At 64.1% G+C, this 26,133-nt stretch overlaps 4 protein-coding genes across 4 annotated transcripts in view; 2 read left to right on the top strand and 2 right to left on the bottom strand.

Moving 5' to 3' along the window:
- The window catches only part of AMSG_07184 (AGC/SGK protein kinase), a 2,022-nt gene extending 456 nt beyond the window's left edge, over positions 1 to 1,566 (top strand). The window contains exons 2-3 of the mRNA XM_013901179.1: positions 20 to 103; positions 195 to 1,566. Coding sequence (XP_013756633.1) covers positions 20 to 103; positions 195 to 1,463 — 1,353 coding nt within the window. The 3' untranslated portion in view covers positions 1,464 to 1,566. The remainder of the gene's footprint in view (positions 1 to 19; positions 104 to 194) is intronic.
- Positions 1,567 to 1,799: 233 nt separating this feature from the next.
- On the top strand, positions 1,800 to 3,902 carry AMSG_07183 (uncharacterized protein; the record flags this gene model as incomplete). The annotated part of the gene is made up of 2 exons (XM_013901178.1): positions 1,800 to 1,986; positions 2,194 to 3,902. The coding sequence occupies 2 exons, from the start codon at positions 1,800 to 1,802 to the stop codon at positions 3,900 to 3,902; spliced, it is 1,896 nt and encodes a 631-aa protein (XP_013756632.1).
- A 61-nt stretch (positions 3,903 to 3,963) lies between these two features.
- AMSG_07182 (DNA primase large subunit) lies at positions 3,964 to 5,549 on the bottom strand (the record flags this gene model as incomplete). The annotated part of the gene is made up of 2 exons (XM_013901177.1): positions 3,964 to 3,980; positions 4,028 to 5,549. 2 exons carry the CDS (start codon positions 5,547 to 5,549, stop codon positions 3,964 to 3,966), a joined length of 1,539 nt encoding a protein of 512 aa, XP_013756631.1.
- A 307-nt stretch (positions 5,550 to 5,856) lies between these two features.
- Positions 5,857 to 26,102, bottom strand: AMSG_07181 (uncharacterized protein; the record flags this gene model as incomplete). The annotated part of the gene is made up of 3 exons (XM_013901176.1): positions 5,857 to 15,104; positions 15,134 to 24,502; positions 24,614 to 26,102. The coding sequence occupies 3 exons, from the start codon at positions 26,100 to 26,102 to the stop codon at positions 5,857 to 5,859; spliced, it is 20,106 nt and encodes a 6,701-aa protein (XP_013756630.1).
- Between the last annotated feature and the right edge of the window lie 31 nt (positions 26,103 to 26,133).

Here is a 26,133-nt window from a genome sequence, read left to right as displayed (position 1 = left end):
CCCTCCATCTCATCCACAGGTATACAAGCTCTCCATCAAGTGCGGCCCGTCTGCATGGTCCATCTACCGCCGCTACCGCAACTTCCACCAGTTCAACCACAAGGTACGCACACACCGCATCCCCCCCCCTCCCCCCCCCCCTCCCCCCCTCCCCCTCCCCTTGCACTGCTCCCCTGAACTCACTCTCGGTGCAGGTCAAGAAAAAGTACGGTGTCGACTTTGGCCTGCCCAAGAAGCGACTGCTCGGTAACCTCAACCCAGACTTTGTCGAGGGTCGGCGCGTCTCGCTGCATCGGTACATGGCGCGGGTGCTGGCGGATGACGTCGTCCGCAAGTCGAGCGAGTTGGTCGACTTTCTGGCGCCGGACTCAGTCGATGACATGGAGGGCACGGTGGCCGAGTCCGAGGTGGCTTCCGAGGTGGACGGCGCGACCAAGGTCTCGCTGGCAGACTTTAAGCTGCTCTCAGTCATCGGGCGCGGCTCGTTTGGCAAGGTTGTACTCGCCCGCGGCATTGCCGACAACAAAGTGTACGCCATCAAGGTGCTCGACAAGAAGACTATCATGAAAAAGGGCGAGCTCGACCACGTCAAGTCGGAGCGCAACGTCCTCATTTCGACGGCCTCGCACCCGTTCCTTGTCTCGCTCCACTTTTCATTCCAGACCGAGGAGAAGCTGTACTTTGTCATGGACTATGTCAACGGCGGTGAGCTCTTCTACCACCTGCAGCGCGACAAGAAGTTCTCCGAGTCGCGCGCCCGGTTCTACGCCGCCGAGATCGCGCTTGGCATCGGCCACTTGCACTCGGTTGGCATCGCGTACCGCGACCTCAAGCCAGAGAACCTGCTCATCAACTCGGACGGTCACATCCTCATCACAGACTTTGGCCTGTGCAAGGAGGACCTCGACCAGCACGACACCACAACAACCTTTTGCGGCACGCCCGAGTACCTCGCGCCCGAGATCCTACGCAATGAGCCGCACGGCTTTAGCGTCGACTGGTGGGCGCTCGGCATTGTTCTCTACGAGATGCTCTCCGGCCTTCCGCCATTCTACACCGAGAACAAGACCCTCATGTATGAGCGCACACTCTACGAGCAGGTTTACTACCCGCCGTACTTTTCCAAAGACGCCAAGTCGCTCATTGCAGGCCTCCTCCATCGCGAGCCCTCGCTCCGTCTCGGCGCAAACGATGACGTCGATGAACTCAAGGCACATCCGTTCTTTGCCTCGATCGACTGGGACGCACTCCTCGCCAAGACCATTACCCCGCCGTGGATTCCAGCCGTCGAGGCCGCGGACGACATCCAGTATGTCGACGGCGAGTTCCTTGCCCAGCCTCTCCACGACCGCGCACACCGGAAGAAGCTCTCCGACACCGCTCAGTCGGCCTTTGACGGCTTTACCTTTGCTGGGGAGCAGTCTGCCCTCTCCGCTGCCGCATCCGCCGACCCCGATGCCTGATGGTGCGGTGGGCGCAACACCCTGTATCCCCCCCCCACACACACACACCACCACCACCACCACCACTACATATTCCCGGTCAAATTCCTTGCACTCGCTTGCCGCAACTGCCCTGCCCTCCTTGCCACCACACCAGCGGGTGTCACAGCCTCCCTCGGTCGCCCCACCGCCACATTCACAAACTTCCCGCTCCGCACCGCCACCTCCACCTGAGAGCTCCTCTCCCTCCACACTCACCCACCCACACCCCACTTTCCTCGCACACTCCCCCCTACCCCCTCCCCTACCGTCTCACCCTCTCACCCCCATATACGCACATACACACATACACACACCATGGACTCCTCTAGACCCGAGCGCATCAAAGTCCTTGTCCGGGTCCGTCCGCCGGCTACTCCCCGCCCCAAGGCCAAGGCCAGGTCCAAGCCCAAGGCCAAGGGTGCCAAGGGTGCCAAGGGTGCCAAGACCACCAAGACCACCAAGGGTGCCAAGGGCGCCAAGGGTGCCAAGGGTGCCAAGGCGAGTGGCTCGGCCAAGAAGGCGGGCAGGCGTGGACGTGGACGTGGCCGTGGACGTGGACGCGGGCGACCGGTCTCGCTCTCGCGGGCAGGTGCACACGTAGGCGTTGTTGGTGGCGTGGCCAAGCGGAAGCCGCCGGCGCGAAGCAAGCGCCGAGGTGGGACCGCGGTGCGGCGTGGACGTGGCAGCGGATCGCGAACGGGGCGTGCAGCCCGCGGCGCTGCCGCCAACGCGGGGCACGAGTGGTCGTTCGACGAGCAGACCATCGCCGACCTGGGGCCCGATGGCAGTCCGGGACGGAGCTACGGGTTCGACCGGGTTTATGGCCCGGCGTCGCAGACAACCGAGATCTACGATGAGCAGGTGACGGGCCTGGTCGCAGACACCACCCGTGGCATCAACGCCACCATCTTTGCCTACGGACAGACCGGCTCCGGCAAGACACACACCATGCTCGGCACGCCCGAAAACCCCGGCATCATCCGGCTGGCGGCTCGTCAGCTGTTTGAGGACGCCCGCGCCACGCTCTCGGACTACGTCATTTCGGTCTCGTACCTGGAGATCTACAACGAAGTTGTCAACGACCTCATGGCCAAGAAGCGCGGCCGCAACCTCAAGGTATTTGACGATCCGACCGAGGGCGTCATCATCGACGGCCTCACATCGTCACCGGTCCACGACGAGGACGATGTGCTCAAGTTCCTCAAAAAGGGTGAGAAGGCCCGCCACTACCGCGCCACACGCGCCAACAACCGCTCCTCCCGCTCGCACACCGTCTTTCGCATCCGCCTCCTCTCCAACGACCCGTCAGGCGCCGTCTCGGTCTCCATCCTCACTCTCATCGACCTGGCCGGCTCCGAGTGCCTCTCTGACACCGGCACCGCGGGCTCTGGCCGCTCCGAGGGTGCAAACATCAACCGCTCGCTCCTTGCTCTCTCGCGCATCATGTCCATTCTTTCCAAGGGCAACAACTCGAGCCACCTGCCCTTCCGTGACTCCAAGCTCACCCGCATCCTCCAGCCGTCGCTGGTTGGCAACGCCCGCATCGCCTGCCTCTGCACCCTCAACCCCGAGGCCTCCAAGATGGCCGAGTCGCACAACACCCTTGTCTTTGCCGCCCATGCCTCGTCTGTCACCAAGATTGCTGTCGTGCCCAACGCCATCGAGCCGTCCGAGACCGAGCTCCTCGCCAAGTACAAGGCCCAATTTGCCCGCCTCCAGCAGCTCCTCCGCGAAAACGCAGAGTACCGTGCCCAGATTGCAGAGCTAAAGGCTCAGCTCGAGCAGGCCCAATCCGCGCCCCCGCCGTCGCCTGCTCCCGCGCCTGCCGCTGCCGCTGCCACCGCCACCGCCACCGCCACCGCCACCGCCCCAGAGCTCGAGACCAAGGCCATCGAGACTGCCCAGTCGCTCGACGGCTACGACGCGTCGCAGATGAAGAAGATGGCGTACGAGATCTGGCGCCTTCGTCGCGCCCTCGCCGAGAAGGACGGCTCGTCTGTCGAACCGTTTGCCGGCCCTCCGCTCACCCGTCGCAAGACGAACTCGCACGGCGCCAGCCCCGCGCTTCGCGCCCATGTCGCCTCGGCGCGCTCCTCCGCCGCCGCTGCCGCTGCCGCCTCTGTCCCCGACAACGACGAGGCCACTGCGCCCGAGTACGAGTACGAGTACTATTCGTCAGACGAGTACGACGACGATGATGACGACTGCGACGACGGGAATGACCATGGCGATGACGCCGATGGTGACGGTTACGATGACCTCTACGAGTACGAGTACGACGACGATGACGACGAGTACGACGACGACGACGGTGACGCGTACGATTATGACGACGACGACGATGACGATGACGACGACGACGATCTCGACGATGACGAGCTCGACGACTCCGACTACGACGACAACGATCTCGAGTAACATTTACACCCCCCATCACTCGTCGTCCGCAACAACCATGGCCTCGACCGCAGCGCCAGCCTCAACAGACGGCCCAGCCTCACTGGCGCCTGCCTCGCCAGCGCCTGCCTCGCCAGCCGCATCACTAGCAAGGCGGAGCTTGGGCTTAGCTTCCTCGCCGGACGAGCCCTGCTTGGCCCGCCAGTACGCCTCGGACTGGGTAAAGAACGCGTTCGGGTGCTCGATCGGCTGGACGGTCTCGGCGTCGGGATGAGTCAGCTCAAAGTAGCGGGTGCATGCGATCTGGTAGTGGTGGCCCGCAATGAGGTTGAGGATCTCCTTGAGACCGGCGCCGCCGACGCCCTTGGCGGTGAGCGTGTGGGCGAGCTTCTCGGGCGAAAAGTGGCGGAACGGGCAGCCGTGGTGATCGGCAGGACCCGGTGCGTTGGCCGTAATGATGCGAACGCACGAAAAGGCGCGCGACTCGACGCGGCGGCCCTCCTTGCCATAGTTGTGGCGGATCGAGTACGCGTAACTCTTGGAGAACTTGTCCAGCGTCATCATCTGCGTAAACTCAGCCCGCCAAAAGTTGAGCGAGTCCTCCATCGAGAGCCCGATATCCTTGAGGAAGAGTCCGTACTGCCGCCGCCCACCGTGCTTGAGATGGTGGGCCGACCGCAGGTGCGAGTGCAGGTTCGACATGCACAGCGGCATCGACCGCTTGGCAAGTGTGTCGATCTGGTCAAGCGAGATGGCACCCTCTACCTTGGTCTTGGAGTAGTCCGGCCCAAGGTACTGCCGCGAGAGGTTGGTGAGGAGCGGGACAACCCGCTCGTCCTCAGAGAGCTGTGGCAGCGCCTTGGACGCCACCGCGAGCGACCGCGAGAGCCGCGACCGGAACTCGGCCACCACAATGGCCACCATATCCTTGCGCCGGACGTACGCCCATCCGCCGTTGACAAACACCTGCCGCCGCTGCACAAGCTCGATGGCCTGCTCGAACGGGACCTTAAAGTACGAGCCGGCCGTGAGACGAATGCCGCCGCCGACACCGCCGGCGTCCTTGGCCAGCTTGCCGGTCGTCTTCAGCGAGGCCAACGAGCTCTCCGCCGCCTGGGCCAGCGCCGCCCGATCGTCCTTGCGCTTCATGATGGTCGAGATGGTAGTCAGCTGCGCCTCAAAACGTGCCAGCTCCTCGTTGGTGAGCGAGGGATAGTTGAGATTCTCGCGGGCAAGAAAAGCCTCCACGGCGGCAGGGCTCTCGCGGCCGATGCGCCACCGCAGCAGCTCGCACTCGTGGGTGAGGAACCACCGGCGGAGCTCCTCGGTGCGGCAGTAGGCCAGACGGAGAATAAAGTGGGAGATATGGTCCTCGCGCTCAGCCTCGTCACGCGAGGTAGCCCGGAAGGGCAGGAAGGCGTCCACGGCCTTGCCCACCGCCAGCGACAGCTCCTTCCCGCTCTTGCCCACCGCCTTGGCCGCCGCAATGGCCTTGAGCAGCTGCACCCTCTTGAGCGCCAGCTCCTCGAACTCTTGCAGCGAAAGCTCTTCCGTCGGTGGTACCGCATACAGCGACAACACCGCCGCTCGTGATCCTTCGCCTGCCGCCTTGCGCGCGTGTGCCTTGGACGAGACCACCGCCGTCTTGCGTGAGCCCACCCCGAGCATGACTAGAATCTACGGTGAGTGGGGATGTGGAGAGGGGGGGGGGGGGGGGATGTGCTTGTCGGGGTGGCTCTGTGTGCTCTACTTCTGTGTCCTGTGGGGGAGAGGGAGGACTCGCTGGGGCTGTACTCGGTGGTGGTGGTGGTGGTGGTGGTGTCATGCCGAACGTACGAATGGGCGATTTGCGACAAGTGGCGTGGGGTGGTCGTCTGGCAAATCGAGTCTCTGTCACCTTCGGCACCACCATATCATCGACAAATCGTCAGCGGTTGTTTATCCCCACTGCGCAAGATCAACCGTAAAAGGGCCATCACGCGCGACGCCGGTGAGGCGTGCTCTGCTGCTGGCGGCGATGCTCGCGCCACCGGCTCGTCCGACTACGCCCAGGGCCCGATGGTGGTCGTGACGACATGAGGTCGCTGTGGGTGAGCGCACGCTGTGCTCCGCCCACGGCATCGTCGTCGTCGCCACTGCCACCACCGCCGCTGGTGCTGCCGCCGAACGGATCGTCGCCAAAGACCTGCGACGACGATGGGCCGGCTACTTGGATCGATGGCAGCGGCTCGGATGCCGCAAGCCGCTCCGGAACCTTTGCGCTCGACGCCCATGCCGAAGCGCGAGAGACCGGCTCGAGCCGCGCTCCACGCGCAATGGTTGCCATCGCTCGGTAATAGCCGTCCGGTCTTATCCGCTCCACCTGCTGGTACAGCTCGGCCTCACGCCGGTGCGCAGCATCAACAACCGCCCGCGCATGCTCCTCGTTGGCATCCCAAGCTCGCTCGCGTGCACGGTGCACAACCACCGTTCGCGCCCGCGACTCGGCCATCCGCGCCATGTGCTCGCGACGCGCTCGCGCCCGCGCTGCAGCCTCGGCCTCGCGTGCCTCAGATCGCTCTGCCGCCAACGCCGCGTGGCGCTTGGCAACCCGGGCCGAGGCAATTGGGCCCAGCCGCCGCGCGAGCACAACCCACTCCTTGCGCCGCCTGATGAGCAGCTGCTGCGTCTTGGCTTTCCGCGACTTGGCTGCCTTCAACCGAACCATCTCAGCCTCAGCCTCCAGCCGCGCACGCTCCTTGGCCCACCGACTCTTCTTCTGCTCCTGCCATAACCGCAGCTGCTTGACACGCTTCCGCTCGCGCTTGGCCAGCTTGCTTCGCCGCCGCTGCCACGCCTTGGCATCGCTTCGCTTCAGCTGGACCATCTCCTCGGCCTCGTGCCTCGCAATCTCCGCCATCGCCGCCTGTAGCGCCTCCAGTCGCGCCTGCTCCGACGCTTCAAACGCATCTTGTTCCTTCCGTGACGCCTCCAGTCGCGCCTCGATCTCCTTGAGCTCCTCGTCAAGCTCGGCCTCGCGCCGCGCATCGGCCTCGCGCTCGGCTTCGAGATCCTTCAGGGAAATCCCCATCCGCGCCAAAACCTCACGGTCAGACAACAGCTCAAGACCGTCGCCGCTGCTAGACTCGGCCCCGCTCGAACTCGAGTGAGCGCCACCGGCCTCTTCATCCTGCTCCGGCGACACCGACCTTGACGATGGCAGCGGCGACGAGTGCTCGCTCGGCGACTCGCGCTCCTCGACCCCAGACGTCGTCACCGCCTTCCGTGGATCTCCTCGGCGCACCGCACTTCGCACCACACCGACTGGCTCGCCATCAATGGGTGAGCCCGGTGAGAGCGACGAGACTGATGATGACGGCGACCTCCTCCCGCTCTCACTTTCATCGCATGAACGGACAATCGCCTCGGAGCACTCAGAGAGCTCGTCATCGGCGACGCTCTGCGCCTTGGGCAGCCGCGAGCGCGGTGGCAGTCCTGTTCGGCCACCGCGGCCGCCACCTCCACTTCCTGCTGACTGCCTCAGCCTCCGCCGCGCAAGCGAGCTCTGGCTCGCCCGCGACTCTACTAATTCGCTCCGTGAGCCGGCTGACGAGACCGACGAGACCGAGAGGTTGAGCGCGCCCAGTTCGCTCGCTGACCGCACCGTCGCAGCCTTGCCGCCGCGACCCTTGCCCAGTGAGTGGAGCGCTTGAGACGAGAACGAGAGTGAGGCCGACGAAGTCAGCCCAGCATGCACAATCTCGTCCAACTGCGAGTCGTGGACAGCGTCCGCCAGAAACCGGTCACGCGCCTGCCGCATCGCCTGCCGCTCGCGCCGCATCTTCTTACGCAACGCCTTGAGCTCGGCCGTGTTCCGCCAGTACGTCACATGCACCGGTGGCTCACATCGCATTTGTACACCGGTGTAGGACAGCGAGACACGAACGTTGCCAGAGGTGCTCATCGGAGGAGTCACCACCTTAAAAACATGGGGCGAGATCCGCATTACATCACTCCCTCTCACAACCACAGTCTCGCCAGTTGCCACGTTGCAAAACTCGACCGCTGGCCTCGTTGTTGCCTCGATAGAGGGCTCCAGCTCAAACTCGCCCACCAGCCGTATCTCCTCGCTTCCGCCAATCGGCGACGCATCCGGCTCGGCGTAGTGCATGCGCGGCGGCGCCACAAGCGTATACGGCACCAGCCGGTTCGAGTACGACAGCCCGTCATTGAGTGAGACCCGCAGCAGGAGAGGCGCAATCGGAGAGCCCACAGCCTTGCTCAGTTGCGCCGCAAGCGAGCCTGCCAGCCCCGCCTCCAGCCGCGGAATCTCCGCGCACAGCAGCCACTCGCCACTAACCTCGTCAAGTGCCCATCCGCCCGAGTACGTGTACACCAGCCGCATCACGTCCAGGTACCGCTGCTCCACACGCTCGGTATCAATCAGTCCACTCGCGGTCACAGCCGCCTCGCGCACAGGCATCGGCAGCGAGTCAACAAAGACCTGGATCTCCACCTGCGGCGCCGCAAGCAGCAGCTTCGCCACCACCGCCGCTGCCTTGGACCCGCGCCGGTCACCACTGCCCCCGCCGGCAGGCGCTGTCAACACCCCGCCTGACCGCGCCTCCACAGCCATACCCTGGGCCGCCGCCTCGTCGTCGCGGTCCTTCGCCTCGCGATAGGCTTTGTAGCTCTCAAGCGAAACAAGTTCCAGGCTCGCCGGTGCCGGCTCCCACCGGAGCACAAGGTCGCCTGCACCGCGGATCTGCCCAAACGCCGGCGAGCATGTCACAGCCTCGGGCTCACTGAGGAGATAGAACGGCAGCGCGTCGGCGAGCGCCGTCCCGTTCCGCGAAACGATCGCCTTGACAGAATCGAAACTGCGCTCAAATGCTGGCGACCGGCACTGAAGCGTCTCTGTGCCGGCTGTCGGACCGTACTCAAAGAGCTCAAACTGGGCGCCAAAGCCGGTTCCGTCATCTCCGCCCGAGTTTGCCAATGGCACGATGCCCTCCCATCGCGAGTCCGAAAACGTCGTTGACGAGTTGGTCGTAGAAGGGGTGAGGAACAGCACACCCTTGCCGTCACGGTTGTAGTGTCCTGTCACGTCCACGTGTGAAATGAGCGACGACGGCGCCGACGAGGCCCCGATCGAGATCTTGCCTCGCACCGCGCTCGACCCTGATGCCTGCACAAGACTCAAAGTATAGCGCACAGAGATCGGCAGCACCGGCAGATCTGCTGCAGCTTCGCCTGCGACGTCGGCATTGAGCCCGAGCTTGGCCGCCGACTCACCGCCGGTCCGCCCGCTTCCGCCTTTTCGCTTCCGCCCGAGCGCCTTGCTGCTTGCGACTCCGCTGGCTCCGCCCCCGCTTCCGCGCCCAACATGTGGGTTAGGATGGACGTGCGGCTGCCGGAGATAGCCGAGCATGGAAATCGAGAGCACCCCGCTTCCATCACCCACACCACTCGCCTCGTCAACCTCGCTGCCGCCGCCGCCGCCAGCGGCACCATCGCCTGCCGAGACCGACGACGACACCGTTCCGGTCACTACCCGCCGCGCTTCGACCGACGCCGGCACCGTCACCGTCTCACTCTCAATCGCAACCGAGATGCAAACCATCGAACCTGAGAGCCCATTGCCGCCGTCGGCGGCATGATCGGCATCGTGACCATCGCCAACCTCGCTGCTACTGCCTTCATCGTCATGCTCGTCATCAATCGGTACAGGCCGGTGGAAAATGTTGACAAAGGTGGAGATCAAGTTGACATCCAGTGGCCACACCCCGTGACCCGCGTAAAACGTGCGGTAGCTCTCCTCCATCCCACGTTCGCTCACCAGACCAAGCGCCAGCAAAAGCCCGCTCGCTTCCTCGCGGGTTAACGGCTCCGCTGGTACAAACACCGAGTCCAGTTGCGCTTCCAGCTTGGCCGCGTCAAACAGGTCCGTCGGCTCCGTCGTAGACCGCTCCCGAGTCATCCCGCTCAAGTGCCGGCCCAACGTCTGCCTGTCACCCGCGCTCACGCTCGACTCGCGGCGAGCCCGCGAGGTGTGCCGCGATATGGTCGGCGACATGGTGCTGCTCATCCAGCCACTCGCCTCGCCCGACCCGATCGCCGCCTTGGCATCAAGCAGCGAGTTGAACGACATCACGCTGCGGAGAGAGATCATCTGCAGGACAGAGACCGCAGACTGGCCAGGCGACACCACCGTGAGATAGCCTACCAGATCATCCGACTGCGGCTGCCACCCTTCGTAGCTTGCATCAACCACCTCCACACTCCGCAACATCGTCACACTGCACACGCCCACGCGGTACTCGACCTCGTCGACAGCACGCGTCTCCAGCCAGTGAATCTCGCCAAGCTCAAAGAGCGAGCTCAGCCAAAGCACACCGCTGTCACGGGGTGGCGCCACGCCGAGCCTGACCTTGATCGGTGGCAGTCCCTCGGTCCGCTGCCGCTTCATCGACATAACTTTCGACGAGCTGCTATTCCCGCCGCGCGAGAGCGGTGACTGCCCTGGCCGTTGCGGCTCCTTCATCGAGCCGACAAAGTGCTCGTGGCGCCCAGAGCCCGTCGCCGGCTCGACCGCAAGCTCGAATCTTTTGTGATACGCGAGCGACGTCACCCCATCGTCAGAGTCTAAAGACGTGGCCCCAACCGCGTACCCCTCTCCAAAGCCAGCCATCGCGCCCTCAGACTGAGACGCAAGTTGGGACGACGCCATCCCGCTCTCCAGTTTGCTGCGCTTCGCCTGCCCAGCCATACTTCCAAACTTCCCGCTCTTCGCCGCCGCCGCAGACTGGGTTCGCACCCCCATCATGCTCCGCACATCCATAGAGGCCTGAGCCTGGAACGAGACCATCGAGTCCGCCGACGACGACACCGACTTGGCTGCAGCCGGCAACATCGCCTCGTTCTGGATGCAAAGTGAAGACGAAGACGACGAAGTGGCCGAAGAAGCCGACGAAGAGCACCTTGAGCCACATTGAGTGTCGGCTGCATCACTGCCCGCAGACGGAGCCTCGCTCTCGGCCGTACTTTCGCTTCCGCAGCTCATGTCGTCCAGCGAGAATGAGTCGTCGCCCAAGTCCTCGAAATCGTCGTCTGGTCCATACGCATCCGCCTGCTGAGATCCGCTGCTCGACGAGCTGCTCGAGGCGCTGGAGAGCGAAATCGACTCAAAGTCGTCACCATCCCCGCTCCCGCTCATTGCTTCTTCTTCTTCCATCTGTTCCTCGAGCAAACTTGACGAGCTGGACAAGCTTTTGCTCTTCGAGCCCAAAGCGCCACTCACGTCGGCTTCCGTCTCGTCGTTGCTGCTCCACACCACCGACTGGCGCGAAAACGATCGCGAGAGCTGCGCCATCGAGAACGACTTAATCAGGACACCTGCACCGTGGAGGAGCGGCGTGAGGACCGAGTTGACTAGCGTGTTGGCGCCGTGGAACGCGACCGAGTACTCGGCATCGGGTGTGAGGTTGGTTCCGGTAAACGTCAGCGGCGTCCCGCCGCGCAAAGGCGCCGCGAGCGGGAACACCGCTTTGACCCGCACCCACCGGAAGAGTTCACCGGAGCCGCACGGGATGTAGTCCTGCTTGTTGAGCGTCAGCTCGACCGAGTACGCCACGTCGCCCTGCTGTGGATCGTACGGTGGCGGCGAGACAAGGACCGTCGAGCTCGACTTGACCAGCACCGTCGCTGCATGCACCTCGGTCTTTGATACGGCATCCACAAACTTGACGCCCAACATGCCGGTATCTGTCACGTTCTCGGTCGCAAGCTCAAGCATCGCGCCCTTGGACGGCGTCAGGCTCACCGGCGAGAATGAGTTGAACGTTGGCTCGTCAAACACGATAAACTCCAACCGCGACCGCGTGTAGTGAATTCCGTCGTATGACGCCTCCACCATCACCGGCCCGCGCACAGCCTCATCAAACGTCGGCGTGGTGCAGAGCAGCTCGTGACCTGACCGCGAAAACACTGCGCTCACCACCTTGCTCCAGCTCCCACCCATCGACTGCGTAAACCGGACCGCCACTTTGCCGGACGCCGTCGCCACCGCCGACGCGCCACCGGCCGGGAACACGCCTCGCAGAACAAGTCGCGATTCTCCTGCAGCTGACCCAGCTCGCGGCACCAGCGACCGCAGTGCAAAGTACAAGACCTCACACTCGGCCTCCACAAACTGCATCCGGTTAAAGGTAAGGAGGAGCGAGAGCGCCGGATGGCTCTCTGAAAACGGAGGCGCCTCGGCCACAATCTCCGTCTTGGACAGCACCCGTGCTGCCCGCTTGATTTGCACCTCGTCTTCGCCATCGCAGCTGGGTAGTGGAGCCATGACAATGCCGCCGCCACCGCGACTCTCGCGGCTGCTGTCGCCGGCGCCACTGGCTCCGCGCCGTCGCCGCCGTGACTCGCTGCCGCCAGCCCCGCTCCCGCGCCCGTTCGATGGGCCAAACACAAGCTCCACAATCGGCGCCGTGCCAAAGTTTGTCCCCATCAGCTTGATCGGGTCTGAGAATCCCTCCGGAAGTACCGCTGGTACCACCTCGGTAATCCGAGGAATTGGCATCGACTTGAGCACGTATCGGTGCTGTCGTGTAAACGGCAGGTCGGCCAGCGACACCTCGACCACAAACTCGGTTGACGGCGGCAGCGCCGGTGTCGTCGCCACAAGCACCGTGTCTCGCGACGTCGACCGTCCCATCGACATCATCGCGGCAGCTGCAGCCGTCTCGCTGGCATCTGCCTCGCCAAGCCTAGCCGGCACCACAATCGGTGCGGCAAGCTCACCTGACGGTAGCACCCGTGAAAACGAGACCCGGGCCCCGCCAAGATCAACAAAGTTTCCATGGAGCGTGAGCGTGATTGGCTTGCTCGCAAACACATGCGACGGTGAAATCGACGTGATCCGGATCCGCTCAAACGAGTGATACGCAGACGTCTCGCAGTACACAAACTGCGTTCCGTTGAGCGCAATGCCCACCCCGTACGGGCCCACGGCCTCGAGCATCGGGACTCGCACCGAAATGCTCTGCACGTCCGCAAGCCTGGGTGCAAGCTTCGCCTCTAGCTCCGCCTGGCACGCCGCGCGTTGCAAGAGAAGCACCTGCCGCACGTCCTTGGAAAAGACAGACGCCGCCACACGCGCAAGCGCGTCCATGCTTCGTGCAAGCGGTGCGCGCATCGCCATCAGTTCGGAAAGCTCCGGTACAGTCGTTGAGACCAAGATCGCAGGACCACTCTTCACCTCGCCCTCGTCTCCGGATCCCTCGTCCGCCACAGGCTTGAGCGCAATGACCACAGACGACATCTCGTCAAGCACAGGCGTGAGGCCAGTGACCGCTAAGTCGATGTCGTGCTCCTGGTGAGAGACACCAAATGACGGCGAGAAGCCATGCACGCGCGGCCGGCCTGTAAACTGAAACTGAAGCGCGGGCTCGTCGTACGAGACCCATGACGCCCCGCCATCAAACGAAAGGGAGAGCACCGCCGTCGAGAGCGACGACCACGGCACCGCAGGCGCAGACACAACAACCGTCGATCCAGACACAGAGCTTGCAGGCACCGTCACCTCCATCTCCTCATACCGCCCGTCGGCAGAAACGCGCGTCACGCCGCCGGTATCCCCGCTGAGCTGACCACTCGCAACGCTATCGCAGCTAGACTCGTCGTCGGACTCGCCGCTCTTGTCGCCGTCTCTGCCACTCTCGCTCCTGCTGCCCTCGCCGCCGCCAATGCCAATGGGCTCCTCGCTCTCACCAAGGATGCGGCGGACCGTGAATCGGACTTGAACCCGGGGCGCGCCGTCGATGCTTGTCGGGAACCCGCCACGCAGTGTGAGCGTCGTGCCTCCTGTGCAGAACCCGTTCGACGGCGCAATCGAGTCAAGCGTCGGGGTGGGGAAGAGGTTGAACACAGCCGAGGCCTCGCCAAACACCCGCCCGCCGTCGAGCGAGTACGTCACAAGCGCACTCATCATGTGCACAATCGAGGCAAACAACGGTGGCACCTTCCTGCAAACCACCACCCAATCACCGGCCGCCTCGCCCTCGAGCCGCCGGACCCACTCCAGCTCGCCTTGCACGATCACCGGCTCGGCGCCGCCCACCGACAGCGGCACCCGCGACGAGCTTGTCTGGCCTGCCCGTGCCATCGACCTGTCGACATCAAACCGGACGACTACGTCAAAGACAGAGACATCGGCCCGTGGCTGTAGCCGCAGCGAGTGGCTCGGGACCACTTCCAGCCGCCGGCCGCCGCGAATGAGGCCTGATGATGGAAAGAGGTTCGCCGCTCCACCGCCGGTGTCGTACAGCATGACAAGCTCGGTAAAGATGACCCAGTCGATGCCAGTGTTGTACGAGAACGCCAGCCAGAACAGCCCGGGTCGCACCACTGCCAGCGACTCGGGCTGGAGCTGAAACACCGCCTCGCCGTCAGTCAAGTCCGCCAGCGGCAATATGGTGGCCCACGACTCGCGCGCCACAAGTGCACGCCGCCGTTCCATGCTTGCAGGCAGCTTGCCGATCTTGGCCTTGGGTAGCAGCCGGACCAGAACGCCACGCCCGTCTCTCTTGCTCGCCGCCGCGTGCGGCGCAAGCCCAGTCCCATAAATCGAGACCTGTGACGACACGTCAAGCGGAATGAGCCTCGGCGAGACTCGATCAACCATCGGCTCCTCGAAAAAGGTAAACGAGACCGCAGAGCCTTGTTTGACAAACGTCGTGCCTCCATCAATTGAGAGCCCAATCCGAGTCCTCAGCTTGTGCGACCGTCGCCCTCTGGCCCCGCCCTCGCTCAACGACGGCGTGGACACGAGGCTGGCCAGCGAGCTGGGTGGCCCGCCAGTGCTACCCATGCCACTGCCGTCGGGCATGCGCACCTGCGAGGTCACCGAGCCCGCCCGTCCACGCTGCCGGAACGTCCCTGACGCTACCCGCCCGCCCTTGACCATCAGCGCTCCGTTTCCTCCGCTCCCACTGCCTTTCCCGCCCGCCATAGCCACAGAGGCCAGCGAGACCGACGCCGCAAGTCCGTCGCCCTCGTTGCCGCCGTCATGGTCAGCAAGCATATCCGCATCCAGACGCAGTGCGGGCATGTGAAACGAAACCTCGCCGGCATCAACGTCGACCTCCAGCGGACCCAGTACAAGATTGAACGACTCGAGCCGAATGTACAGTGTCGGAGGAAGTGCTGGGCCGTCGGCAGCAAACTGGATGGTTGCCCGCGTCCCACCTGACGACGGGCCCGTCGACGGCGCCAACGCCGTCGCAAAGGCACCCGGTTCGACGAGAACTGCGTCACACACTTGAACTCGACGCCATAGTCAACAGAGACAAAGACGTGGAGCTTGGGCGCACTCGCCACAGACTTGGCCAGTGGGAACACTATCCGCGACTGGAAGCCGTAGCCAGGCACCACTTCTTCGCTTGGCGGTTCGCGCATGACTCCGGTCTCTATCGCACTCTCTGGCAATGAGTCGGGCGTTGCCAGCCATACAAAGCAGTTGGATACCCGCAGCGCAGGTGTGGCCTTGCTGCTGCGAGGCGAGTGCGACGAGCCGCGCGAATCGCGAGACGAGAGTGATGACGAGAGCACTGCAGACCGCAGCATCGACACGGATATCATAGTCTTGCTCGTCCGTGACGTCGCGCTCTCATGCCGTGGATCGACATGATGTTCCACGTGATGCATAGCGTCCGTCACGGCAGAGAGTGGAAGCACTGGTCCACAGTACTCGCCAACAAGCATGCCCACTCCCACTTTGGTCGCCAGCACCTTGGGAAGCGACACCATGTGCGACACCTCCAGCTCGGCGTGCACAAGCATCGCCGCCACCGGTTCGCTCATCTGCTCCGAGTTGAGTGCCACACTCACTTCCAGTGCCGCCTGGTGCCGGACCTGCAGCTCGCCGTCAGACGTCAGCAGTGCCCGAGAGTCGCTCCGCTGCAAGCCCGCCGCAAGGGCGCTGTTCAGCTCTGGATACATCGCACTGAGCTCAGCTCGCGACGGGAGCTCAAACGCAATTGTCGACGACGAGACCACGTCCGCATCCAGGAACAGCTTGCGGCCGCCAGGGAACGCGATGCTCACCCTGCACTTGCCGCGCACCACTTCGGCTGGCCCGATCACTGGCCGCGGCAGCTGCAGCTCGACACGCGTTCGTGACGCCAGCGATGCCACACAAGGCCGCAAAGATGCCAGCCGAGGCACCTGGTACACCCAGAATGTGCCAACAGGCTCAAAAAGGTGTGCATGGTGAGGAACAAGTGGGTGAACGCAACGGCGCTCCGAACCGAGCCGTGCCAGCGGCGCTACCAGCACGCTCACCAGGCCCAGCACGCCCCATTGCGAGTGTTCCATAGCAGGCGTCACCGCCTCGAACACACCTGTGCTCACCTGTTGTGCAGACATGGTCACGCACCAGCACGAGCACGAGAGCCCAGCTTGAGTCGACGTTGTGCTCCGTGATTTGGCCATGCACCCCTTGCAACGCCGGAGAAAGGCGACAATTGCTCCACGGAGAGGCTCATCGTCTGCTTGATCCAAGTTCTCGCGGCTACCGTAGAGGTGGGCAGATGACGCTGCCCGCGGCGCTGCAACGTGCAAAGCACGGGGCGGAGGTGACAACTCGGCCGGGCTCAGGTCCGACTCACCCGACACCGAATTTGCCTCGACAGAGTCAATTGACCCGCCCGACGGCATATGCTGGAAGCTCGAGACGAAGCCCGTGCCGGCAGAGCTACCAAACACACTCGAAACGTCAAACAGTGTCGACCGGAGCCGAACCGTGAGGCGTGTTCCGCCAGCCGCCGGGCCAGAGCTCGGCGTCACCGTCTCGATCTCGTTCCGTCGCATCGCTTCAGCCACAGCATCGGCGTCGTCCTCAATCTCGTCATCGGGATTGACCACAATCAACGGCTCGGCCACAGTGGTAGCGTTAGACTCCAGGCCCAGTACGGCCAGTTCGCGCGGGATTGCTGAGTCAAGCTTCGCTCGGACAACAAGCATGTCGCCCTCGCTCATCGCCGACGCCACCGCATCCGCCGCAGACGTGTACAGGCTCTTGAGGAAGGTCTTTGCGAGCGTGTGCCCCACAAGCGAGAGTGGGATCGCCCGCCGTGAGTCAACGAGGTTGCGGAGCACTACTTGGAGACGTGCCGGGAGAACAACCTCGACCTCCGATCCGTCCAGCGGCTCGCCATTGCCACCACACACCAGCATGAACGCCGGCGGTGTGAGCTGGCCGGTCACTAGGCCCTCGCCGCGGAGGGTCAATATCGTCGACGCTGCCGTTCGTGCAATCACCGGTGGCGAAATGCTCTCCACCTGCGACGGCGGCAGGAAGCAGAACGAGGCCGAAAATGACTCCACAAACGAGGTGCCTACCAGCGCAACCTGGACCTGTGCGAGGCCCGGTGCCAGAAACCGTGGTGTCTCGCAAAGAATTCGGATTCTCACCCGTCCCGACGATGACGGCGGCGTCTCGTTGTCAGCCTCGACCACGCCCTCGACCACCCGCTCCTCACCGACCATCGAAAACTTGATTCGACACTTTTGAGAGGCCGGAACAACCACACTCTGGCCTGGCACGCCAGGTGTAGCGCCTGTTGGTGAGTGTTCATGGCCCGACGAGCCGGCCACAAGAATTCCCGCCAGCCCGGGTGTGCCCTCGAGGAGGAGCTCGACTGTCGTCCCGCCGATCGTCGGGCCGCACATCGGAGATATTGACTCGATGTACACAGACATTTGCACCGTGTCGTGAATGTGTGGGTCGATCTGGAGCTTGCCCACGTTGGAGAACCGTGCTCCGCCGTCACACGAGAGCTCGAGGCCAAGCACAACCTTTTGCTCGTGGTCCACCGCGTCGCCGAGGAATGCATCCGGCACATGAAAGGCAAGCGATGTCGTCGTCCCGTATGCTGCCACAACGACGGGATTGCTGCTCTCTTCACCGCCGCCGCCGCCGCCGCTGGCCGAAATCCGCACAAGCGGCAGGTGAAGCCCAGAGTCGCCAAGCCGATGCTCCGGTGTCTCTGCCTCGTTCCAGTCGCGGTAGGCGAGGAGAGGAAAGTTGGGCATAAGATGCGTACCGTGGAGCATGCCCACTGGGCCAAGCGCCACCGTCTTGTTCACCCGTGGCTCTTCAAACACCTCAAAGTGCCCGACAGGAAGCTGTGAAGCATCGAGTCCGTCGAGGCCCACAAAGACCGTGACTAGGCCTGAATCGGCCATTCTCGGCATAACAAACTCGATTCGGTGCGGCATCGTAAACTCGGCCTGTGTCGTCACTTGCTGTCCATCGCGTGAGCGGAGAACAACCACAGGCGGTAGCGAAGCGTATCTGGGTGCAACCCGCATCCTAGCAGCTTGCCGAGCAAGTACGGCGCTCCAAACTTCACCACCACCAACACCATCCCCATCGTCGTCGTCGTCATTGTCGCTGTCGTTGGATGTCAGAACCACAGCAACGTTGATACCACCCGTCAGCGGCCCATGCTGTGGCTCTATGACCGCACCATTCAGAACCGATGCCTCGTCAAAGAGCCAAAAGGTGCCAATACCGGAGTCGCCAGCGCTGCTTGCCCGCTGTGGCGTCGCTGGCTTCGGACTGGCCGTCGCCGACAGCTGGCTAGGTGCCGGTGAAACATCGCTGGCCTCATCGTCGCCGCTCGGACTGTCGACGTCGACGTACTGGGCCGTGAGCACATCAACTAGCTCCGCGTCGCTCGCAAGTGCGCGGAAGGGGCCGTCAGAGGAGAGACCAACTTGGAGTTCGTAGTGGCCACGCCAGCCCGGAAAGCTTGTGAGTTTGCATGTCACAAGCGAGACATCTTTTGGGTTCTCCACAAGCCGCTGCAGCTTGTGGAGGAGTGCCAGTGCGCCAGCCTCGTCGCGGACCGACTTGGCGTTCGCCCCGTCGAGCGCACTACCCGTGTCCAGAAGCGATGACGACGCGCCGCCAGTCTCACTCATCGCCATCGGCTTGTAGGCTGCGAGGAGCGCTGGTGCTGCCACGTTGAGTAGAGTCGAGACGTGGAGCTGCCCAATGACTTTGAGCGGAAAAGGACCAAGCACACCGAGGTCGTCCTCCTCGTCCTCGACCATGCCCAGCCCGAGCCGGGCTGTTGGGCTCAGCGACGATCCCGACGCCTGCCCCGACGCCTGCAGCTCGACCAGCGCGGATCGTGTGGCGAGTGGGACAAGCCGGAGGTAGGCCATCTTGTCGATGCCAAGGCCGACAAACGATATGACCCGCGAAGCTCCGGCAGGTCCGCACCACGGTGAGAGGAGGCCAAGCCGCGGAAAGGCCACGATCTCAAACTCGCCGCCAGAGGTGTACGTCGCCCCGCCGTCGACCGAAACATCGACAAAGACCAGTCCGGGCTTGCGGCAGAGCGCCGATGGCAGTTGGAATCGCACGAGATCCTCGCGAGAGAGCAACGTGTTGATGTCGGCCTCGGACTCGGCGAATAGCTCGTCGTAGTGCGAAGCCAGCGGCGAGTCGGTCTCTAGCTGGGCGTTGGCCGACATTACCCGCTTGGTCTCAAAGTCTTCCAGCGCCAGCTGGAGTCGCGACTTGGAGAGCGCTAGCTTCTCCATCGAGCCTGACGTCGCACCGTCCTGTCGGAATCGGATGAGCGGGTGCGAAAAGTCGCCACAACAAACAGCAGTGGCCGAGAGCACCACCACGTGCCGCGGCTGGCCAGGTCGCACAATCGATGGCGACCGCGTCCGCCTCTTGTGTACCTCGCTCACGTCGAGCATGCCGCGCCGCGGCGTGCTCGTTTCGTGCGCGTTCGGCATCGCAACCAGCCGCGCAAGGTCGTCTATGTCGTTGACGGTGTACGATGAAATCGACTGTCGCCGCTGCGTGCCGCGGAGCGCACTCACCGGTCGAGACGGCAACGTAGCCTCGGACGTCCGTCTCTCGCTCGCAGGCTGTGGCAGTGGTGCCGGCGAATCGCCCTCGCCAACGAGCGGGAGCACATGTCCAACCGACGGGTACATGCGAACAATGTACGGCGGCGGAAGAAAGCAGAACGCGACACCGTTGCCGGAAAAGTTGACGCCGTCGAGGGCAACCGAGACCCGGGCAAGGCCAGGCGCTCCCAGATCCGGCGGCGTCTGGCACGCAATGGCAGACGACGACTTGAACTCGCCCATCACCGTCGACGCCCGGTTGCCAAGCGTGAAGCGGACAGCGATGTTGGCGACATGGATGAGGCCATGGCCCTTGATGAGCAGCGTCGTCCCGCCCTCCATTGGACCGGCGAGCGGCGAAAGCGACTCAACGTGCGGGAGGACAGAAACCCGGAACGGGTGCGAGATCGAGGTCGGGACCGGAACGTACGCCTGCCCGTTGTGGGAGAGCTCAAGTACCAGGAGTGAACCCGGTCGGACGTCCCGAAAGTGTGGCGTGATGCACACTGCCTCTGAGCCGTCAGGCGAGGCCTCAGCCTGGACGACAAACTCTTCGTCGCTTCCGGCCCCGCCTTGCCGCACAAACTTGCAGAAGAGGGTTGCCGTCGCTAGGTTGCGGCCGGAGATGGTCACCCGTGTCCCGCCGGTGTTGACCAAAAACTCGGGCGAGATGGTGTCGACAACCGGTGGCTCGAGCATGGTAAAGAGCGGTGGGTGCGGGATCTCCAGCGAGAGATGGCGCGACGAAAACGAGCCGAGTGATGAGAGCGAGCCGAGCTTATCTCCGCCGACGGTGGCCACTGGTCGCGGTGCAAAATCGACTCCGTTGACGGCGAGAAAGACGCCATACTGGATCGGCGACGTCGACGCCGCCACATCAAAAGCAAAGTAGCCCGAGAGCGAGTCGATGAGCGAGATCCGAGTGGCGTCGATCGCCCGGCGTTCCACTGTGTACATGTCGTACGTGATGAGGCCATGCATGAGCGCAGCCTCGAGTGGCATGAACGCTCTTGGCGGCAGCTGGCCGTCACCGCCCGCGACTGGCGTGCCGCTAGCGCCAGGACCGCCTCGCCCGCCCTGCCCGCCGCCGTACCCGCTCTGGCCTGATCGCGACGCTGTCCGCCCGTGGCCGTATCCGCTTGTCGACGAGCCGTCCGGGTTCGATGGTGGAAAGTACTGCCCCAAATACGTGAGCTGGCCCATGGCGTCCGAGAGCGAGGACTCGAGTTGGGATGCCGCGACCCGGTGACCGGTCGCCGTCTCGAAAAACAGGTGGACTGGGACGACGACCTTTTCCGCATTGGACGCCATCGCGCCTCCGGACATACTCCATGCATCGGCGGTGTTCGAGTCCAGGTTCGAGGTTCGCCGGCGCGGGCCGGCCCGGGCGGCTTCCGCTCCCGAGCTTGCGCCGCCAGTCGGCCGCGAGCCCGGCCGCGGGCCACCGCCGGCCGGCGCCGAGGGTGGGTTACACATGCCTGTTGTCGGGTCGACCGGCACAAGCGCGACTCGCGCGGCAGACATGTCAATTCGCGAGAGCGCCACAAGCTGTGCCGGGTCTGCCACCTGCAGCCGAACGTCAGGAAGACCCATGGTCGGGCCGTTGGTGGGTGCCACGCCGGCAACAACAGGCTCGGTGTAGGCGTGGAGGAGAAAGCGCGAGCAAAAGTGGTACGTCTCGCCGCCGTTGTACGAGATAAAGGCAGCGTACGTGGTCGGCGCCAGTGCCGGTACCACGCCGCTTAGCTCGCGGTCGCTGTGGAATCGGAGTTGAATGGGTGAGACTGCGAGCAGCGAGGCCTTGAATGCCCGCTGGTACTGCGGATGCACGCCCGAAGCCGACGAGAGTGAGGCCAGCGAGGCCGAGCCACGCATCGTGCGCACATCGCCTGGGGAGAGCGAGTGACGAGGCGAAGGCATGCGAGACGGGCCGTCGCGACTCGCATAGCCCATGTCCGAGGCGAGCGAGCTCTTCATGCCGCGCCCGGCTGCAGCGCCAGCGTGCGACCGATGTGCTGTGGCGAGGTCAAGCCGCCGCGCTGCCAGCGCACCCTCCAGTACGTGCACCAAATGCATCTCCTCGTCTTGATCCAAAGTCACCTCGTCGTACGAGCTCGAGTCCTCAAGCCAGGAAAAGTAGTCGCTGAGGGGCACAAGGCCCATGAGCAGCTTGCCCTGTCGCGGGAACTGACTGCCAGACACAGTAATGTGCGAGCCGCCGGACGCCGGGACAAGCGGTGGCGCGACGTTGTCGGCAATCGGCGGATCGTAGAACCGGAACGGCGCGTCCGAGTCGTCGTGCCCGTAGATCCGCCCGTTGAGCGAGAGCGAGACATAGTACTCGCCAGGCAGCGCAATGTCAGGCGGAATGAGAAAGTCGAGGACAGGCTCGGCGTCACGCCACACAGCCCGGAGCGCATGCTCGACCTCTGACGTTGCCAAGCCCGACAGCGCAGACTCGCGCATCTCGCCGTCGCTGGTCTCGCACGGCTCACTGTGCGGCTCGTTGACGGCAATCATGGCCTCGGCCGCTTGGCTTGTGGAGAGCGCACGCAGGTAGGTCCGCGCCAGGCCGCGGACCTCAAACTCGATGGGCTGCACCGAGGTAGTCGACGAGAACCGGAGGAGGACCGGGACCATGCCGAGGGAGACAAAGTGGTCGTTGGAGCAGGTGACCACCACGTGAGTGTAGTGTGCGGTCGACGCCGACTGCGGGGAGATGGAGACCGCAGGCTGCTCATAGGCATGGAACCTCCGCTCAAACGGAATCCAGGTCTCCGAGTCGAGCGAGAACGAGACCTGGTGGGGTCCGAGCGCGAGCGGAGGAGCAAAGGCAGTGATGGTCTCGCCGCTGCGAATCTCGCCCTTGACCACAACCGGCGGCGTGACGCCCGAGTCAAACTTGATCACCACCACGTCAATGTGGTCCAGCAGCGGCGCAAGGCTGTTGACACTAATCTTGAGCGGTGTGCCGCCAGAGGTCGGGCCGGACCGCGGTGAGAACGAGAGTTGCGAGAAGCCGTCTGCGTCATAGTAGTAGATTTTGGAGGGAACGTCGACAAAGGCCTCGCCGTCGAGCGCAAACGAGAGCATGCAGAGGCCGGGAGGGCCGGGAGGAAGGACGCAGACGGCCTCGACTGACATGGATCCCAGCAGCGAGTCGTCCACATCCTCATCGACCTCTGATATGGACGGGCTCACCAGCTGGATGCCCGGCATGGCGCCCTGGCCAGCGAGTGAATCAGGCAGCTCGTTGCGGTCGCCGCTACGGTCGCCGTTGCGGTCACCGCTTCGATTGGACCGCATGGTGAGCGAGATTGAGGCGACAGCGTGCGAGCCGCGCGACGGCCAGGCAAACTTGAGTCGCGCCCGGCCCATAAACGGGAGAAAGTATGGAACGAGTTCGCCATGCAGCGCAATGCGGATGCCGCCTTCGATGGGCCCAAGTGCCGGTGAAAACGAGAGCTTGGAGACCTTGAGCATGTCGTCGTCGAAAAAGAGGAACGGCGTCGGCAGCGTGATGCCCGGCTGGCTGTGGATGGAGATACGCATGTAAAAAAGGCCAATGTCGTGTGGTGGGACAATCATGGTGACTTCGTCGCCGCCGGTGCGGACTCGTGTCCGAATGGCATCCTCAAAGACGGCCTCGCCGTTGTGCGAGCCACCTGAGGCACCCGAGTCGACTCCGCCGGCGTGTCGCGCCGACGACCCGCTTCCGCGTGTCCGCTGGTGGGCCGCCGACATCCAGAACGAGAGAAACTCGGGGGAGAGCGAGGCGTGGACGTGGCGGAGGACTTGGTCAGAGGTCATCTCGGTCGAGGCAAGCGCTTCGGCATGCGCAGTCTTGGCGACCCGGGCTGTGGCTCGGCGGCTCAGCTGCTGATGCCGGAGCTCGGCCGACGAGCCAAGCAAGTCCTCTGAGACAAAGGCGACGCGGATGTCGAGGTACGGAAGGAGCGACTTGAGCTCGGGTGCGCGGATAGCAACCGTGGTCGACCCTACTGCAGGAGCGCATGCCGGCTCGATGGTGACATCGGTGAGCGCACCGTCTGTGTAGTGGAGAAACGGGAGCGCGAGTTGGACCCAGGTTTGACCGGCATCGAGCGAGATAAAGATGGGGCGGAGGCCGGGCGAGCATGGCGGAACCACGAGGGCCACATCGGGGATAGTGAGTGCTCCCGCGCCGGACGAACCTTGGCTGAGCAGCGCAGGGTGCTTCATCCGCACTAACGCCGCCAGGGTGGCGGCGTCGACAGCCTCGGGCACTGGCGACTCGCCGATGCGCGAGAGCGTGCGAAGTGCGCTGGATGATCGCATGCCCTCAACCTCAAGGCCATCGTCAACAGTGCCGCCCATGCCCGAGCCGATCGAGCCGACCCTGCGCGGAAGCCGCGCCCGTGCATTCCCGCTCCCGACCCGGGCTGTTGAGCCCGGCTCGCCGCGGTGGCCGGTTTGTCCGATCGTCTCGTCTGACTCTTTTCCGCCCGAGTCGAGTGAGAGTCGCTCACCGCGGCGGCGTGACGACGCCGACGTCGGCCTCTCAAACAGTGAGTGGCCTTCGGAGGGTATGACACATACCGGGAGGACGTCGCCGATGGCGGCCGACGACGAGCTACGGCCGCTCGAAGAGCTGCTGGCCAATGACGAGAGCGCCGAGCTGAGGAGCGAGACGTAAGCCGCCGAGCGTTGTCCGGTCGGAGTGCCCATGCCTGAGCTTCCAGCACCGCGGCGAGTGTTTGCTCTGCTGCGGCGAGAGCTGGCTCCAGCACCAGATGCTCCCGCCAAGCCCCCACTCGGCGCCTGATGTGATGTCGAGGCACTGGATGTGGCACGGGTGTGCATGACAACAACATCAGAGAGTTCACCACCGGGCCCGCCGCCGCTCGACGTTGGGCGGTCGGGAAAGTCAGGCGCCTTGGGCGACGAGACCGCAGACTTGATAGAGGCCTGAACAAGGGCGGCAGCGGTTGCCTCGGACGAGAGGTACTCGGACAGGAGGCGCATGCGGAGGGTAGAGACCGGAACAGGCGGTGGCGGCGCCCCAAGCGCGACCATCGGGTTGGTACGGTAGCGGAAGAGAGCATGCTTGAGGAGGTCGCCGGAAAAGGTGGAGACAACCGACTCGTGGGTCCATGAGGCGGTTGGCGAGAATCCAGTGTCGCTGAGCGAGGCTGCGTCGTAGACGAGAAAGCTGCCATCGAGGTTGATCCACGACGCCGCGCCATCGAGCGAGAGTGCCACCGACTGCGCACCAATCATGATGTCAGGCGGAATGGTGAAGAATGGAAGCGGAGCGCCGGCGAGCACAGCCTGGGCCATGGTCGTCTGGCTTCCGAGCGCGGCAGCAGCCATGATGGCGAGGTGGGTCGGGGTCTCACTCGTTGCGTCAGGCGAAACAAGAACGTTGACGTTGAGAACCACGGCTGCCTTGTCGCGCGACGGGGCGCCGGTGGAGCTCTGGCCGGCACTCGACAACATGTCCGGGCCGCCCGTCGAGTTGAGCTCGTCGGTCGGCCGGCGCATGCGGATGGAGACGCCCGGCGGGCCAAACTGCTTTTGAAAGGCGAGCTTGACCTTGAGCGTCGAGCGGACGAGCGGGAGGTACGCCATGAGCCGTGGCTCCAGGATGAAGACGCGGGTGCCACGGCGAGATGCATCGCTGGCCTCGTCGCCGTAGAAGCCGGCCGGCTCGACATCGGGCTCAAAGGCCGAGGAGGCGGCGGCGGCGAGAGCGGCTGCGGCCGACGATGCGTTGAGCGCACCGCTAGAGCGGGCCATGGCGCGTACGGCCGCCGACTGCGGCGTGAGCGAGGCAACGGTGTCGGCAATGGGTGGACGGTGTGAGGCTTCGGGCGACTGGGCGCGCGACGACGGCGGAGAGCTGCGACTGCTAGAGGCCGGGCGGACGCCGCATCGCGGCCAGAGAGTAACCTCGAGACTGGCAGAATCAAAAAAGATAAAGGCGGTGGGAATGAGAACCCACTTCTTGCCCGTGGAGACGTAGATCTTGACCAGACGATCGGGCGAGTCGGGAGTGGGCGGCGTGGCCGACTCGGGCAACGACTGCGGGACGTCGACGCTGACGGCGGTCTCACCAGGACCAACCGGAACCACACACACGTTCGAGCCGTCTGTCTGGACCTCCCCAAAGCGAACAAGCAGCTTGGACATGCGCGAAGACGGCAAGAGGGCAGTGATGCATGCCGGCGGTCCGCGCGCCAGCGCCTCACTCGGCAGTGGCGAGCAAAGCGGGGTAAACCGAATGCCCGCCAGGCCGCCGCGGGCGTCCTGGCCGCGGCGGGAGCGCATAGGTACGTGAGGCAAGTTGAGGTCGAGGCGC

This window comes from Thecamonas trahens (genome assembly GCF_000142905.1).
Source record: "Thecamonas trahens ATCC 50062 unplaced genomic scaffold supercont1.31, whole genome shotgun sequence".
Lineage (NCBI taxonomy): Eukaryota > Apusomonadida > Apusomonadidae > Thecamonas > Thecamonas trahens.
The sequence above is the reverse complement of the archived record's forward strand: the minus strand, read 5'-3'. Positions and strand labels throughout refer to the sequence as shown.